Below are 17,440 nucleotides of genomic sequence, written 5' to 3'. Positions count from 1 at the left end.
AACATCTATCAAAGATGTAATGTAGCTATTTGTGAACCTGCTAGCCGTGAGGAAGCACTAAGACTCCCAAAATGGAAAAATGCAATGGAGGAGGAGATGTCTATGATTCAAAAAAACAAAACGTGGGAGTTGGTTGACAAGCCTGAAAACAAAAAGTCATTGGAGTCAAATGGGTTTTCAGAACAAAGCTTAATGCAGATAGCTCAATCAACAAATACAAGGCCAGACTCGTGGTTAAAGGGTATGCACAAATCTTTGGTGTTGATTATTCTGACACTTTTGCTCCTGTGTCTAGATTAGATACAATCAGATTGGTGTTAACTATAGCTATGCAAAAGGGCTGGAAAATATTCTAGTTGGATGTCAAATCAACATTTTTAAATGGAGTTCTAGAAGAAGAAATATATGTGGAGCAACCAGAGGGATTCGTGAAGCATGGTGAAGAAGATAAAGTTTATCTACTAAGAAAGGCCCTATATGGCCTAAAGCAAGCTCCAAGGGCCTTGTACAGTAGAATAAATGATCACCTATTAAGCATAGGCTTTACAAAAAGCTTATCTGAATTCACTCTCTATGTGAAAGATAAGGGAAATAGTTTTCTCATAGTTTCACTATATGTTGATGATCTTTTAGTAACTGGAGATGACACAAAGTTGATTGACGAATTCAAGCAAGAAATGATGCAAGCATTTGAAATGACAGATCTTGGTCTCATGACCTATTTTCTTGGAATTGAGATCAAACAAGGTGAAAATCAAGTGTTCATTTGCCAAAGAAAATATGCAAAGGAAATATTGAGGAAATTTCAAATGGATGAATGTAAAGCAGTTAGCACACCAATGAATCAAAGAGAGAAATTCATCAAGGAAGATGGTGCTGATAAAGTTGATGAAGGATACTACAGGAGCTTGATTGGATGTCTAATGTACCTAACTGCAACAAGACCAGACATTATATTTGCTGTTAGTCTCTTATCTCGATTTATGCATTGTGCTAGTGAGGTGCATTTAAGAGCAGCAAAAAGAATATTAAGGTATGTGAAAGGCACTCTTGATTATGGTGTCAAATTTGAGAAGTGTACAAATTTCAAGTTGTGTGGATTTTCTGATAGTGATTGGGTTGGATCTTATGATGACATGAAAAGCACTTCAGGGTATTGTTTCACCTTAGGTTCAGGAGTTTTCTCATGGTGCACAAAGAAGCAAGAGATTGTAGCACAATCCACTGCAGAGGCTGAATTCATAGCAGCAACAGCTGCTGTAAATCAAGTTCTATGGCTGAAAAAGATTCTATATGATTTACACTTTCAGCAGAAAAATAAAATTGAGGTTTTTGTTGACAACCAAGCAGCAATTGCAATTGCAAATAATCCAGTATCTCATGGGAAAACAAAACATTTCAACATCAAGCTCTATTTTTTGAGGGAGATGTAGCAAAATGGAGAGGTGAACTTAGTTTACTGCAAGTTTGAAGATCAGTTGGCTGACATGTTCACAAAGCCTTTGCCTGTCAGCAAATTTGAATTATTGAGAAAAAGAATTGGAGTGTGCAGCAGTTCCTAAAGCAAGGAGGAGTGTTAAATATATGCTTTTTGTAACTGCAGATCGTTGTTTAATTTTTTTAATTAGTCAATAGGTCTTCCTAAACTTTAGGTGCAAGTATGTTTGTTATTCACGTTTCCTGAAATCATGGTTATGTGGTTATTGTCAGTTTTATTTTTTTTATTATAAATGTACTGCTGCTGCGTTGAATAAAATAAGTCATTTTTCACATCAATCTCATAATACTGTACACTTTACTTGGTTATGTTTTTCCTTCTCTCGATTAAATTATTTCCCTTTCAACTCCAACAAACTCAAGGATTGAACTTTACAATCTGTGGACAGAGATAGAGAGTCCCATTTGTTTACGCGTTTGAAGGTGGGTGAGTGGTGGCAACTTGCTATTTTTCAACGCAAAGTTGCAGATCTCATATTCCGGATGCATCATAAAACCATAAATGTGGTAACGTGCAACATGCTATCGACCACCTAAGACAATTTGTCGCCATTTTCTTATGGTATAGTAATTGTTTTCTTAAAAAAGGAGACTCCAAAATTTGTTACTATCAATAACGTATTTGGGTTGAAAAACATGGAAGGTTAATTAAATTCAGGACTAAGTATGTTTGTAATCTATAAACTTGAAGATGAAGTGTAAGTTTGAAATATCAAATTCATATGAAAGTTGAAGGGTTAAAAAAAAGTATTTAACCCTCAAAATTCACAACACATTCAATCATGCGGAGAAGATTAGGTTCTTAATTGTGTGGATAAAACATAAATGTCAAGAAAACAATATATTTCGGTTATTTACATACCTGGAAAGAATTATTCTCCGACAGTTTATCATAAATACCTTTAATGCGCAGGGTGAAATGGTGTCAGAAACAAGAACACGATAAGTACAACATTTTAAGAAAGCAATTATATAATTGATTGGAAGACTAACACTTCTTTTTAAAATGCTATTGTTTAAAGGTTAAAGAAATAACGCCATACGTTCTTTTAGTACTTCGTAATGGTAGATAATATTGTTGTTAAGAACAATTATTGATATATAGTCCGAAATGACATGGAAAGGATTTGGTAAACAATAATTGAAAAAAAAAAAATCTCGCAAAAGATTCGTGTGCTTCGTTTTAAATCCATGGATGAATGACGCAACCCTCAACGTTTTCCCTTTTCAAGCACCAGTCTTTATTTCGAACCTTCGCGTGCGATATCCACATGGCATGTATGGCAAGACGTGGAGTAAAGATTAAGAAAAGTATATGTAATTCTACGTTAAATTAAAATTATGATGCATCTCTTCATACATCACAACAAACATAAAGTAATATCCTTTTCTTTTTAAAGATACTAAATATAAAACATTTTTAATTTAATATAAACACGATAATCTTGAATAATACAATTCTTGGCCAATCACTTTGTAAATGTGTTAATGATATTTTTCTGCTTTGAGAGATCCCCGTGAAAGTGTGTTTGCTGAAAAATACTGGTAATAATAGAATAATAGTCGTTTCCATAATGAGTTTCCTAATGCAAAGGTCTAGGTACAAAATCCTTTAACCAAAAAGGCATTAGTGATCAAATATTATAACGAAAATGGTGCAATGCTGCCATCAAGTATCCACTTTTTGAGTGAAGAGGTATCTCAATTTTCCAGACTAACATTTCTGGAAAAAAAATTATGTGGTGGTCTTCTGTTTTCTTTAACTTTTGTCCAGAAAGAACACAATACCCTTGATAATTTAAGATTGAATTAAATATCTATTTAGTCTTTTAACTTTCAGTAAATTTTAAAATTAATCTATTTCAAAATTTTGGACCAATTTAGTTCTTAATCTTTTGAAATACATAGATTTAATCATTTTAATCAAATTTTATTAAATTTATTTGACATTTCAAGCACATTTCACAATAATATTTAACTTAACATTAAAACAAACATGTGTCAAACAATATAAACAACTCAAATACAATCTTAAAATACGTACGAAACATTAAATAAATCTAACAAAATTTGATTAAAAAGACTAAATCTACGTATTTTAAAAGATAAAGGACTAAATTGATCTATAATTTCAAAATAAACTAATTTTAAAATTCACTGAAAGTTAAAGGATCAAAAACATATTTAACCCTTTAAGATTTAAGATAACCTCCAATTGTTGATCCGAAGTTTTTCTCAAAATAAGGATATTGTCGATAAACATAATGAGTAGGTTTGGGCAGATTTTCGCATCATGAATCAAATGAGAATTTTTTCATGCAAATCGCTAAAAGAAAAATAAAAGACGGAGATATGTGATTTCCGACTCCTCTAGGGGAACAGAATGTTTCACTTTATCACCATGACACAATAACGATGAACGATAATGTGCAGGCTATAATCATATTTCTCACGCATGGGGAACCTTTGGCTCCTCCAAACAATCATGAATAAGTGACAAAGAGATTCGATCATACGCTTTTTCTAAGTCTATTTCACTAGATTTTATAGCGTTCATCCTCCACAGCCTCCATGCAGTGCACTAGTTCAAGCGCAATGATGTTTTCAAGATGATATTCCTGCCAAGAACCAAGGTAGCTTGGCAAAGAGAGACGAAATCATTTAGGACATACTGCAGTCTATCGGCTATAAAATTGAAAATGCATTTATAATGTACATTACATAGGGACAAATTGATAGTTAAATGTCTAGTGCAATGAGCAAACCTTCCGTGAAACTCGAGTCATTGTTGGTCAGTCCGGTGTACCCTTGACTAGTTCTTCCCCTTGTATCCAGGTGACAACTTCGATCCTTGGGACTCGATACAGAGGCATTTGCAGAACCTAAGCTCAAAGACGGAGAAGGGGGCTGTGTTTGTGCGAATGAGGCGCATAAGTTCAATATTAGTGATAATGGTCCCTTGGCTAAAAGCAGAAAATATAACCAGACAGACTGCACTGTTGGGCTGGGAGCAAACAAAAATCAATAGCTACAGTTGGTACGCATATAATTCACTTTTCAGCTACATGGAGCAACCATTTTGCCAACACTGGAGAATTTACCATCAGAACTGTTTCAACTAGATTCATTTGAATGAGGTTGGCAACATTGCACTCCTCGTAAACTATTTGGATGTATGAGTACAAAAAACACAACAACAATGACTTCACTCTCCACATCAATCATCAATCTTGTTTCAAGATTCAGAAAAATCAATTATTTGCATCCCTCTTCCCGCGACAGCAATTTGATATTGGTTCCTGCAAAAGAAAAAAGAGTTCAGACAAACAAAAGTATATAACCTTACCTGATCATCCAATCATATATAACAATCACCTGCCACAAGCCCTAGCAGATAACGCTTCTGGCTCTGGAACACTAACTATTAGATATGAATGCTCTATTAGTTTACTCCGCTGAAGACGCCAGCACCTGACCCGCTGATCAAGTCCAGTGGAAAACACCCAGGATCCGTCTGTCCAGACACCTTCATAAAATAAAGGCTGATTATGATGCATCAATGATCCAAATTATTGAAATGGTTCATATGCATTTTCAAATATTTGCTTCAATTTGATTAAGATTCAAAAATGGATATATAGTTTTTAAGGATCACAAGTATGTTAATATTTACCTCACAAGTATGTTAATATTTACCCAACGAGAAATCTTTTGGCAAATCTACCAGACTAGTCTATTCTAAACCCTAAAATAAAACAATTATACGGGGATACACTTAAAATATTCTAAGATGGGTGCTACATGAAGAAGTTAATTTTTTTAGGGGGAAAGACGAGCATTGAATCAAACAATGAAAGCCAAAACAAGCTTCAACTATTCCTTACATCTGGAGCAAACAAAACATGGGGATAGATAGAGAGTATAATTACACAGCTTCTTTACCTTTGACGGAAGCGCTGTGGGCAGACGGTAATTTTTCGTTATTTAAGAATCTAATCTTAAATTTCTTGCTCATATTTTGAAAGTTGAAGTCCTTTCCATATTCAGGCACAGAGGCAATACGAGTGATCTCAGGGCACAAAATCCCGTCATGTAAATTTATTGATTTAGGTGATAATTCAACCATTAGATGATTAAGTGCTTGATCATCACCCCCACTAACTATGCTGTACGTTTGACAACAGTCAGTATTTTGCCCACTCTTTATCTCTGAAACATGGAGACAGTTGACACCAGATTGGTGAATCTTTTGCAGGCATAGAGGCTGTATTTCACATATTTCCATCGAGGAATTATCAGTCTTGCTTTCTAACTCCAGGAGAGCCATATGTGTGGATTGAGAACAACCCGTTCTACTGTCTTCAGAATCACTTGGCACGTAAGGGGTCCCCTTTTCGATCTTCTCTTTGGCTTTCAAAGTGACCAGACTGCTGTCTTGTCTTTTCTTTGACAAGTCTCTGCGTAAGGATCTCCACTGTCTACCACCCTGACTTCCTCTCCCCGTTCGTGGTCGCTTTTGACAATCAAAAAGCTTTTCAACATTACAAACTGAAACCCGTTGCATAAAAGCTTCAACACTGTCAGTTAGGTCCCAAAAAGCAACACTGCCATCAGTAGACCCACTAATCACAATATAAACATTTCCAGCTTGGATGTTTTCTGCAAAAAAATGTTCAGACATAAGATGAATCAAACTTATACAGGAAGCAGGTGCTACACAGAAATATGAACCATAAAATTATAATAGTATGTCATTACATAACAAATTTATCATTACAAACACTGTCTTTTAGTTGGGAGTTGGGGCATTCTTCAAAAGGCAAAAGCACATCCAAAAATCAAAAAACTGATAATTTTATTGGAAGTGTTACAAAACTATGAATAAGCTTCCTATAACTTACACACGAGATAGAATAAATCAACCCTCAAACTACTAACAACCAATAAGAAAAACTTCTGAACTCAAAGAAAACCCACCAATACCAATATAGAATCAACTGACTTCCCAAGGACACCCAATAACCTGGGAATAAGAAAATTACTGAAATATCCCAACCACCCAATACCAAATTAATTAGTCATAACTAGTATCACAGAACACATGTAACAATAATCTAGCATGGCCTTTGGACTATCTAAATCAGTTCCGTGATCACAAATTAAACCCAACCCAAACATTGAGACAATTTCATCTTTGAACTTTGGTTTTCTCAATGCCAGTACATCGTGCATTAAGTTTTTCACCATTAATTTTGAGTACCATGCAATAAAACCACATTAACTTTTGAAGAGACAAACTTAGAAATTATTTGAGTTATTGCAATAAAACTATCACATCCACGTGAAAGAAAGGAATTAGGATATCCAGAAGAACTCTAGCCAGTAATCACTGTCATGTAATACAAACCTTTACAAGGCCTACACAGGGGAAATATGATATGCTGCAATGACAAAACTGGTGCCAATAAAGGAACCAGTAAAGCGACATCAAACCTGCCATCAGGTAAAAGGGAAAGCAGCATGTGAAATGTGGCAAGAAAAATAAGAAAGCAGAGAAAAATCATCATGGAAACCAAAAGAGGATTAAATGAGAATACCACAAGCGAAAGGGTAAAATTAAAGCCCGTAACATAAGCGTGGCATCTGAACATGCAACAACAACAAAACAGACAGATATCCTGGAATGTACACAAAAGGAAAGGTTAGTTTCTGTTTTTGCATGAAATTAGTTAGACTTACCCAAATACAAGATCAAGAAAGGAAATATTAGGCATCTTTTCTCACCTGGAACCAGAACATCTAACAAGAAAAGCTGTGACTGCAAGATATCTCCAGTCATCTTCATGTTTGTCTCTGATCAAGTTTGCCATTCCACTCTCAGAAATCATTCCAGCATCATTATTTGTATGACAAACATTTTCGGCTACACCAACTATCTTCTGCACATTATTTTTGGGAGTATCACGTGTAACTGAATATTTGGCTGGCATATCAGTGGACAGCCATTGGAACGTCATTGATGAGGACAAACTTGACAAAAAACTGTCATCATCTTCTGATTTGTGTTGATGATTGATTATGAAGTCATTTTTTATGTCCAGCCTCGTATTTTTTAATAACCAAGAGGTTAAGACACGCTTTGCACCCACTGATATGAGTAATGTTGGATTATGTTTGTTCTCAAGAGCAGCATTCAGTTCAATCCTCCCATCAGGTACATCACCCATATCTGGTGAAATTGTGTGTACTTTCGACACACAACAAATTGATCTCACCGCTGATCCTCCAACATGTTCTCCAAGCAGTTTTGACATGGACCAATTTTCAGTGCCTGGAGAGTACCTAAATAAAACAGACAGGGTAGGTGTTAATAAAGCATTGAAGCAAGTTCTACAGACAGCAGATAACAATGGTCTTACCAAGTCAACCTCACAGTTCCATCCTCACATCCAGTTGCAATCCAACTTGATTTAGAAAATAAGGTGCACTTGAAATTATCTCCAACTAGAACATCTTCAGAGATAAAGCACAAGGAATGTATCTCTCTACCATGGAATTGCGTGTGTAAATTTTGAGGGTAAACCTTCCCATCTCTATTATGAATCCAGTGTCTATGTATATGTATCAAATCATCCTGTAACAATTGGCCATATTAGTTAGATGTTTCGGAGACAATTGTGATAAAAGAAATCAATCATGTAGGACAAAATAGGCTTACTACCTGATAAAGTGACTGCAGGAAAAGCTTAAAAATGTAGTAATATGTTTTAAAAATATTAACTTCAAGGATTTCAGTTGTTTTTAAGATTACATTTCAGCTATATGTTTGGGACAGTAGCTGAAATTTGTTAAGTTTTTTTTTCTTAAAAATTAAGTTGATTTTATGAGTGTCAAATGAGTAGCTTATAATTATTCCTCAACAATTTTTTTTCCCTTCCAACTTCAAGTATGCTTTTTTTACATAAAAGTTTATATCTTTGTTACGTACAAACAAAATTAATTATCTTAAAACCATTTATGAACAAACTTACTCAAGAGAAAACTTATTATGAATTCTGATTATAATTGATTATTAAAATAATTTAATTTGACAACTATCCCAAACTATTGAATGTATCAACCTTATTTGGAAGTTGTCTTATTGCAACATTTAGGGTGATGACCACTGATATGGCTAAAATAGAATACACATACAAGTGAGATTCAAACCTTCACTTGAAAGTTCATTTTGAAAGATTAATTTAAACTCAAACCAACATTCCAAGATGGTAATTGTTATAATTACATAAATAAGGATCATATCTTTATAATTACATATACCAGGATCATATTTTTATAATATCTTTGTAATAAAGAATATCAAGATCATATCTATATTATTCTATGATCGTATCTTTATTATTAGAGAATATAAAGTCTCCTCTATTTATCGAATTGATTTCTTTTCTCAATATAAATAAATCACCCCTGTTATTACAGAAATGCACAATTTCAGTTTAATGCCTCTCTTTATCTTTATGATAAAAAAAAATATCAAGATCATATCTTTATTATTAGAGGATATCAGATCTCCTACATTTATCTAATTGATTTCCTTTTCTGAATATAAATAAATCACAATGTTGTTACAAAAAACACAAGGTTGTTCAATGCTTCTCTTTATCTTTATAGCTTAACAGTAACAGTCTATCTTAGGTCCATTGTCGGCCACCTGCATTTGCCACACTCCAGACTAGAACTCATGTACATGTTGGAAAGTTACTTTCATAGTGATCAACCGCCTTAATTGTTGTCACTCCCAGCCCACTTTAGTTGCAACCTAAAAGGGTTGTAGTTTGGTACCACAAGGACTAGTTGTAAGGATCAAATAGAGTATGCAAGTAGGGTGCAAACTTAACCATTATGTAATTATAATTATTGTAGAATTTATTAGGCCCAAACCGTCATTCCAAGACAATCACAGCCTTATATCCTACAATTGCAGCACTAAATTTCAACTCTAGTTTTAGAACCTTCTTTAACTTCTTCCTACACCTATGTTATTGAAGCGAAATAGTGGAGCTAAACAAGATGATCAAAAGTTCCTTTCAGTTACCCTTAGACATGACTAGGAAAATTTTGAAATCTAAAGAACACATATACAAGCCCTGTTCATTAAATGATCTTAAATAGATTTGAGCTTGAGCAGCAAGATCAAATAACTAATGAGCAGTTGTAAATGAGCAAGATCAAATGCTTCCTGAAATTTTTAATAATTAAAGCTTTCAAAGAAAGCAAACCTTGACAAAGGCAAAGCAGTTCCTCATCTCTGGTATATCACCCAGATAAAAGGAATGAGGACGTCGCCATCCACCACATGGAATGTTCACCACCTGTTAACACCATTCGATATCATTAAATCTATAACAGGTGCTAATGGTATAAAGCAACGGACAAGTAAATGTATGAAATCCTAAGATGCAAAGTAAAGAGAAAAGGTTGTCAAAGTACCTTATTTTCGTTCACTAAGTTCCATACTATGAAATCCACAGATGCAAAACCAGCTGCATAGCTGCTTGACAATCTATCACCAGACTTGTTATCCACAGAAACATACTCAATCAAAGACAATTCTTTAACTTGTTTCATTCCCGTAAATTGTAAATTATGCATTTCTTTGTCATATTCCAGATAGCATATGCAACCATCTGCTCCAGTCTGAACAAGAATAAAAATCAACAATTGGAATCAAGGTTGACCACAATCATATCTACACTTGCAGGTTAGAATATTAAGAGTGCTCTCAATATTATATTTGGCAAATGCTTAAATGTGGATCACCAGTCACTGCATCTAAAGGAGAAAAGTTGAACATACTGAGCGTATCTCTAGCTGATTATAACCAAGCTTGGTCACAGAAACACTGGAGACACTTGAAATCCCATGAACTCCTTTGAAATTATTTACTGGAGGTATCTTCCTTTCTTCTGTGTCAGATATGCTCAGGACCAGATTCTTTAGCAAAGGGAACAAAACCATATTACCCCGCACATCACCACATGCTAAGACCTGACATTTGGATTCAAGATAAATTTCCGTTTTTAATTTGTACACTAGTATGTTCATATCATAATATTTTAAAATTAAAAATGAAAAACATCCATGCCACCATTTCTACAAAAAAAATAATTTAAATGATGTTTTAAGTGCATTATAAAGTCAGATTCTATCAAGTATCTTATAGTCTTCCACAGATAAAATTAAGCAACAATGAACACATTAAAATTTAATCTACTCACCACCAAAAAGAATAAACTGATAAAGTGAATATGGATAGATGGATCTAGATCCTCTCATGCTAGCAAGTTCATGAATTTGTCATGTTATGAGAGAGAGCCATAAGAAAAATTATGAACCCTACACAACGGTGGGTCACACAATAATTTTCTATGCCTTTCTCATAGCATGACCAAAAAATTGAGAAGATCCTAAATGAAGGATAGAAGAATACCTCTTCCTCCATACATGCATCCAAACACATTATCCTCATTCCATAATTTGATATGAACTTTGCTATAAGTGATACTTTGTTACTCCTCGTGGAGCTCTGAAGATCAGATTGTGAAGGGTCAGGCAATCTCCAGAGTTTCAATGTTCCTCTAGGATCAGCTGTGAAGACATACCTACACAATTGTCACCAGAGAATCATAATACTTTATTATATTAAAAATAAATAAATAAAAATCAAATAAAAGAAAAGATTAAGAAATGGAATGAGAAACTAAAGAAGGTTGTAATATACTATGATCTCTCATTTTATAGTAGTGTGATAAATATGGTAATGAGACTATAAAATGAGCATGCTTAACACAGTACAAACAGTATGATCTTATGACCTGTCAATCAAAGAGGTACATAACTTGAACTACATTAGCAACAAGTGCAATTCTCTTCCCTGACTAAAGTTTTGTAATGGTGAGGAGTATATTTTTTTCTATAATTACACTCGTTTTAATAACAAGGCCAGGACACTCATTGGCAGAAAGTACCAAGGATGGATTCACACCTTAGCAACAGGTATTGTGTATCCATGCATGATTTAAGAAACACATTACCTACATCCCAGAGATTTGCACCAATAAGTACCCAAGAGCTGTCTCTCCGTTTCAGCTGGCCAAGTAAAGCACAATCTCACTGTAGGAGAGCAATCATCCTTGGTAACATCAATAATTGTCATATTTCCTTTACCATCTCCGACAGCAATCCAATCCTCAGCACCACAGTCATGTTCAACAGAGTCCTTGGCCAATAAATCCATACAAATAATTGGTGCCCCATCGCTGACCTGGACAAGTTGATTCCACTGAGCACCTCCAGTGTCGCATAATTTAGCATGGTAGAGATAACCATTATTGGTGGCAACATAAAGAGATTCCTGACAGGAAAAGCGCAAACATCGAACATATTCACTCTTGCTACAACAAAAAAGGAGGCAAGGCCAGTCAACATGGAAATCTGGAAATCAGAATACAGAATTATAGGAAAACACATAATACCAGTTCCAAATTTTGAAGAGTTAGTAGCAGACCCAAGCGAGTTCATAATATTTTAAGAAACCTACCTGTCCATAAATCCAATATGCTCTGACACATTAGGTATGCAAATCGAAAACAACTCTGTACTACTAGGGGATCCTTGTACTGCTTCCAAGCCCATGGGCAGAGATGCATGAGGTTGATGTACTTTAATAGCAGAGTCAAACCCAGCAGTTATAAGCAGTGATGAATTTGGGTCATACAAACATCTCCATATACCTCTTCCACTGTATACAGCAAAGAAGGCAAATACTTTGTTATGCCTCTAATTCCTCGAACAAGTGAAATTGTGAGAACCTTAAAGATCATAATAAAATAACTGTCTTACAGAGAACACAACTTAAGTAGTACTCAGGCTATGACTCTAATGAAGCAGTAGAATGCTATAATTGTAAGTTACAAAGCAAAAAAGAAATTGCTTGTACAGTACTATATCACACATCCAATTGATTTTACTTTTAGGAAAAAACAAAATTGGAACATCTGTAAGTAGGAAAATCCAAAATTCATGCTAGAAAATTCCATGGTTCATTTTTAAACTTCATCTAAATATCTATCAACCAAAAATAGACAATTTTCAGAGTGAAGCATGGGAAACCAATGACAACTAACAAGAGATATTTTTTTGAGTCAGGTCATTTAAAGGTTAATATATGATCAACCACATTTATCACAATTTCAAAGGTACTCAAGATATTATACTACTGATGGTTGTTTCCTGTAGACACTCAGTTCACAGAATGTCAAAAATCCACATAAACTTCAAAGATTGTTTGATTAGGGCCAGAGTAAATTCCAAATATTAGCAATTTATACTCTAACTCAACAATTAAGAATTCATGTTCATAATATAACTTACATGTGCTCCTTAATGACTTGGAGTTGTTTACCGTCCACTCCCCAAATACGACATGTACAATCCTCGCTAACAGTGACAATCAACTGCAGAAAAAAAAGACCAATATAAATGGAAATCTAAGCGGACATATAAACACATATAACACAGTACGGTTTACGCTGTCAAGTCAAATACATTAAAAAAAAAACGTTTAGTTATAGCTAGTTTTTAATTGAAGACAAGTGTACCATATTATGAGGGATGCTTATCATTTATAAAAGATCGTATTAATAATTTACGAAAAAGAATCATTAGAGAATTAAAAATACATTAAAAAGTAAATTAGCTTATAAAATTATTTCAATAAGTGAAATTTATCAGTATCAGTAAAAATTATCAGACAGGTGAAAATAATAATCTTGTCAAAATAACTCACTTGGTGGCAAAAAGTCACAAAATGACAACTTAATAAGTAAACTCATTCACAAACTTTAAGCTAGTGGCACATGAACATCTTCGGAAATATTATTATGCATTTCAATTAGTAAGCATTTACTGGTCAGCGGTAATTAAAGGAATGGCTTACAAGAAGACCAAAGTCTAAGTCACATTCAGAAAAGAAGGGAGACAAATAAAAGTAAAAATTTTTGCCTTCAAAATAAGATACGTCTATTGAGAAGCTTTTATCTCAAAGGTAAATAGACATTCCAATCAAATAAAATAAATAAAAACAGAATAATGATTTTGTTAGTTAATAGTGAAAAAAAATTGAAATATAAAGTTGACTTAATAGTAAAATTGGAAGGGAAGATGAGAGAGGTTGTGGGTTCAACTCCCCCACTAACAAATACTACCAACTAACATTGTAGATAAAAAAAAATGCAAGGAAAAATTTGGAGAACAGTAAAAAATATTGATATAAAGAGGAAAATTTTATGAAATGATACTACCTTTTCCGTTGGAGATGAAGAATCACAATATGATATAATGAATAAAAAAATATAGGAAGTTTAACATATCAGAGTAAAGATCTTCTCTTGAAGATAAATTGTTTATATATATATGAATGAAAGGGCATGTCTCTTTTTGGTTGTTTTATTTATTAAAAGATACCGTTAAACTTAAGAAAATAAAGAATGAATTGCTTACATTATCAGAAATACAGCAGTCCCAAACCCGAGCATTATGTCCAAATAAGACAAGGGCAGTGGAATTGTGGCACAATGCATGTTCCCCTTCCATAGAGACAGCCCAAACACGTGCACTGCATTAATAAAGGAGACCAATCACTACACATGTCATTATATCTAAGAGTGAACATAAATTAGTGATACAGTAGGACTTGAAAACTAACTCACCTCCGGTCATCAGAGACAGATACCAGTTTAGATCCACAAGATGACCATGCTATTCGGAAGATTGAACCTTCATGTCCAATAAGTTTACATACATGAGTTGCCTCAAACAGGTTATCCTTTAGCTGGCAGCATACAGAAGATGAAATGCTCTGTTGATCATGGTTTTCTTGATGACTTGAAGATTTATTGTGTTGATGGGTCACTTTCCAAACAATAATCTGCCCGAACCAAACTCTTTGAAGTAATTAAAAGAAAATAGAAACATCAACAAATTAAACATCAGGCCATAAAAAACTTAAGGAACCTTTGAAAAGGATAATGATAAGTATTTTAAGTACAATACTAATATGGAGAAAACCAAAGTAAAGAGATACTGTTCAGAAAAAAGATCCTTCATGCGCTTGAATAAAAATTACTAACTAATCATGTAGTGTTATATTATGCTCATATTACAGCAGTAATGTTATATACTTATTATCCTTCAATATGAAAATTGGGATAGTCTCGAACACTTGGAATTTTTCTTCGCATGAGATCTTTGGTTTTAGTATGTGGATTAAGCAGGATTGCATTTGACAGAAAAAAGATTCCATTTAATCAGTGTTATGAAGGCTTTTCCAGCAATCAGCCCACTGGATCTGTAGAAGCAGAATTTAGAGTAAAAAATATCAAAGCAGATGAAAGATAATTAGCAAATTATTAAGCGTCAGGAACTTATTTCAAGCCAAATAATAGTAAAAATGCTCACTGGATGAGGACAAAGAGGGAATTTACATTATTATCAGTTCTGTCTAGGTTCCTTTCTTACCACATACCTAACATGTCCATGTTAGATCGGAACATGCTATTCAGCATTTGATGAGACTAAACATAAAGGAAAAATGTATCTTTCTATGGGTATATCAATTGTCTTCAATAGCATGATCATTGAATATTTCTTGGACATTCTGTTCCACTCATACTATCCATTAATTTCTAGTCCCACGCAAAAGATGTATATATCTCATCGTGAGGGGTGTGTTGGAACTCTTACATCGATTAGAGATAAGGTAATTTCATAATATATAAGTGAGATGCAAACCTCACCTGACCCGATTTTGTGGGGTTGAGTTAGGCTTAAAGTCCACCTCTAACATGGTATCGGAGCCATTATTTAAAAAAAAAAACTATCCTAGCGAGATTTCTTGGACATTCTATTTCACCCATACCACCCATTAATTTCTAGTCTCACGCACAAGATAAGGCAATTTCATAGTATATAAGTGAGATGCAAACCTCAACTTACAAGCCGGTTTTGTGGGGTTGAGTGAGACTTAAAGCTCATTTCTAACAATTTAAAAAGAAAAACAAAGGACAGACAAATGAATTAAATATGTGAAAATTAGCATGAAATACGTAAGCCTAATGCTTCCGCTACATATTAGTCAGATCATGACTCTATCTAGGAAAGAAACAATAATATACTTGAATGGTAGGTATAAAATGTTTAGAATACATACTTCATAATTCATGTGACTTTTGTCGTTCATTTTCAAAATCAATTGTAAACATTAATCATCAGCAGATCTCTCACCTCATTAAATATTGTACCAGAAGCTATACGGAGAACTTCAAGATTGTGACCCCATAATCGCATTGAGTATAGAAGGCACCGTACTATTATTCAACGAGAAACATAACCTCATTAAAAAAAATTATAAAAAAATAATACATATAGTGAAGTTGAGACTAACCTGGAGATTGAACCTTAAGGACCGCAATGGAGTTGGAAATATCCCAAACATGAACTGAATTATCACTACATCCCACGGCAAGAAAATGACCGTCCACATTGGAATGAGGTAAGCATCCCTATTACCACGTAAAGAAAAAACGACACAAGTAAGAAGAACAGCCATTCATCATTTCAAAATCAAATGTATTAAGCACTTATTCTCACTGACCTCGAGGAAACAAACATCCAAAACCCAGTCACCAAACTTCGGCAACAAATGAGCTAGCGTCAGCTCTGCGCTCCCGGAAACGCCATCAAATTCGAAGCTAAACAGCTTCACCCTCGTTTCCCCAAACACAGCAATCATGGTCCCGCGAGGGAAACTAGAAGCGATTCCGTGGACGCGAACTCCTTCGAATACGGAGAAGGACTTTATTCTCTTACTCAGCTCCAAATCATAGACCGCAATTTCAGAACCCAAACCTGAAGGAAGCGTCCACTAGAATTAAACAAATGAAGGTTAAACAATGTGAAATTAAATGCGGAGAGAGCAAGGTACCTGCGAGCAGAAAAGGGAGAGAGAGATTTGGAAGGTGGAGAAAACACAGAGCTGAAATGTCTCCGAGGTAGGCACCACGATGCATGCGCCATTCCGTTAAGCTTTGGTCTCTCACAGCCATTGCTCCGTTCGCCGAATCCATTTTGCTCCTTCACCGATGCAGTGGCGGAGTAGGGTTTAAGCATGATTGCAATGAACTCAAGGATTTATACGCTTGCTTCGCGCTGCTTCTTTTTGCTCAAACTAATCTGTTAATTCCGACTTTTTCAAAAAGTTTGTGTAATTGTTCAGTTTGTAATTTTTTTTTTCTAGTTAAATTTTATATAAGCCAAGAAATTATATGACATTTTCAAGTAATTTACAGATTTATTATTTAGTAAAATTTTCAATTATTTAAGCAACCTCAGATGAATCCATGTATTTGTATGGAACAATATAGGGATCTTAATTAAGTATGGTTGATGAATTTAGGTAGCTAGTTAAGATTTCTGTAAGTATAAGGAATCATGTTTTAAAAGGTTAAATAATCCAAAGATTAACAAGTAAATTAAAAAATGATTTTCATTTTTCAACATTTCATTTATTTAATTGTATTTTAATTACTTTTTTCTGATTTATGCGATATTAGTCTCCAAAGTTGTGTAGGCCTTTATATTTTATACGGAAAAGAAAGACTAAAAACAATTGTAAACTAATATCACACAATTCAGCCTATTAAGTCGCTTATATTTGTTAATGTTTTCATCAGCAGAAGTTCATCCTAGTTATTTTTGTAAGAATCCGACAGTCTAGCAAATAAATAAAAAATCAGAATCCATGTTTTTATTAAATGAACCAGAACATGGTTATGGTGTTGCAGCTGCGGGTAGTTTTTAGAGGTGCATCAAGAACCTGGTAATG

General features: G+C 34.2%; 1 protein-coding gene across 3 annotated transcripts; it reads right to left on the bottom strand.

Moving 5' to 3' along the window:
- Nucleotides 1-3,855: 3,855 nt before the first annotated feature.
- On the bottom strand, nucleotides 3,856-16,746 carry LOC114194758. Of its 3 annotated transcripts, XR_003606435.1 has the most exons (21): nucleotides 16,541-16,746; nucleotides 16,211-16,464; nucleotides 16,001-16,118; nucleotides 15,841-15,923; nucleotides 14,268-14,485; nucleotides 14,059-14,173; nucleotides 12,931-13,013; nucleotides 12,098-12,298; nucleotides 11,592-11,951; nucleotides 10,988-11,159; nucleotides 10,354-10,545; nucleotides 9,988-10,194; nucleotides 9,777-9,869; nucleotides 7,917-8,131; nucleotides 7,282-7,839; nucleotides 7,095-7,175; nucleotides 6,905-6,990; nucleotides 5,440-6,156; nucleotides 4,873-5,023; nucleotides 4,263-4,796; nucleotides 3,856-4,134 (listed from the first exon to the last, which is right to left on the bottom strand). XR_003606435.1 is itself a non-coding variant. In XM_028085157.1 (20 exons), the coding sequence occupies exons 1-20, from the start codon at nucleotides 16,680-16,682 to the stop codon at nucleotides 4,733-4,735; spliced, it is 4,110 nt and encodes a 1,369-aa protein (XP_027940958.1). In that variant the 5' UTR covers nucleotides 16,683-16,746; the 3' UTR covers nucleotides 3,856-4,732. The 3 variants fall into 3 exon arrangements, 2 of the variants coding, with proteins under 2 accessions (XP_027940958.1, XP_027940968.1); XM_028085157.1 differs by having other exon boundaries at nucleotides 3,856-4,796; XM_028085167.1 differs by lacking the exons at nucleotides 16,211-16,464; nucleotides 16,541-16,746 and having other exon boundaries at nucleotides 3,856-4,796; nucleotides 14,268-14,501; nucleotides 16,001-16,019.
- Nucleotides 16,747-17,440: the final 694 nt, after the last annotated feature.

Source organism: Vigna unguiculata, chromosome 1, assembly GCF_004118075.2.
Source record: "Vigna unguiculata cultivar IT97K-499-35 chromosome 1, ASM411807v1, whole genome shotgun sequence".
NCBI classification, from domain to species: Eukaryota; Viridiplantae; Streptophyta; class Magnoliopsida; order Fabales; family Fabaceae; genus Vigna; species Vigna unguiculata.
This window is presented reverse-complemented; position numbering and strand designations above follow the sequence as displayed.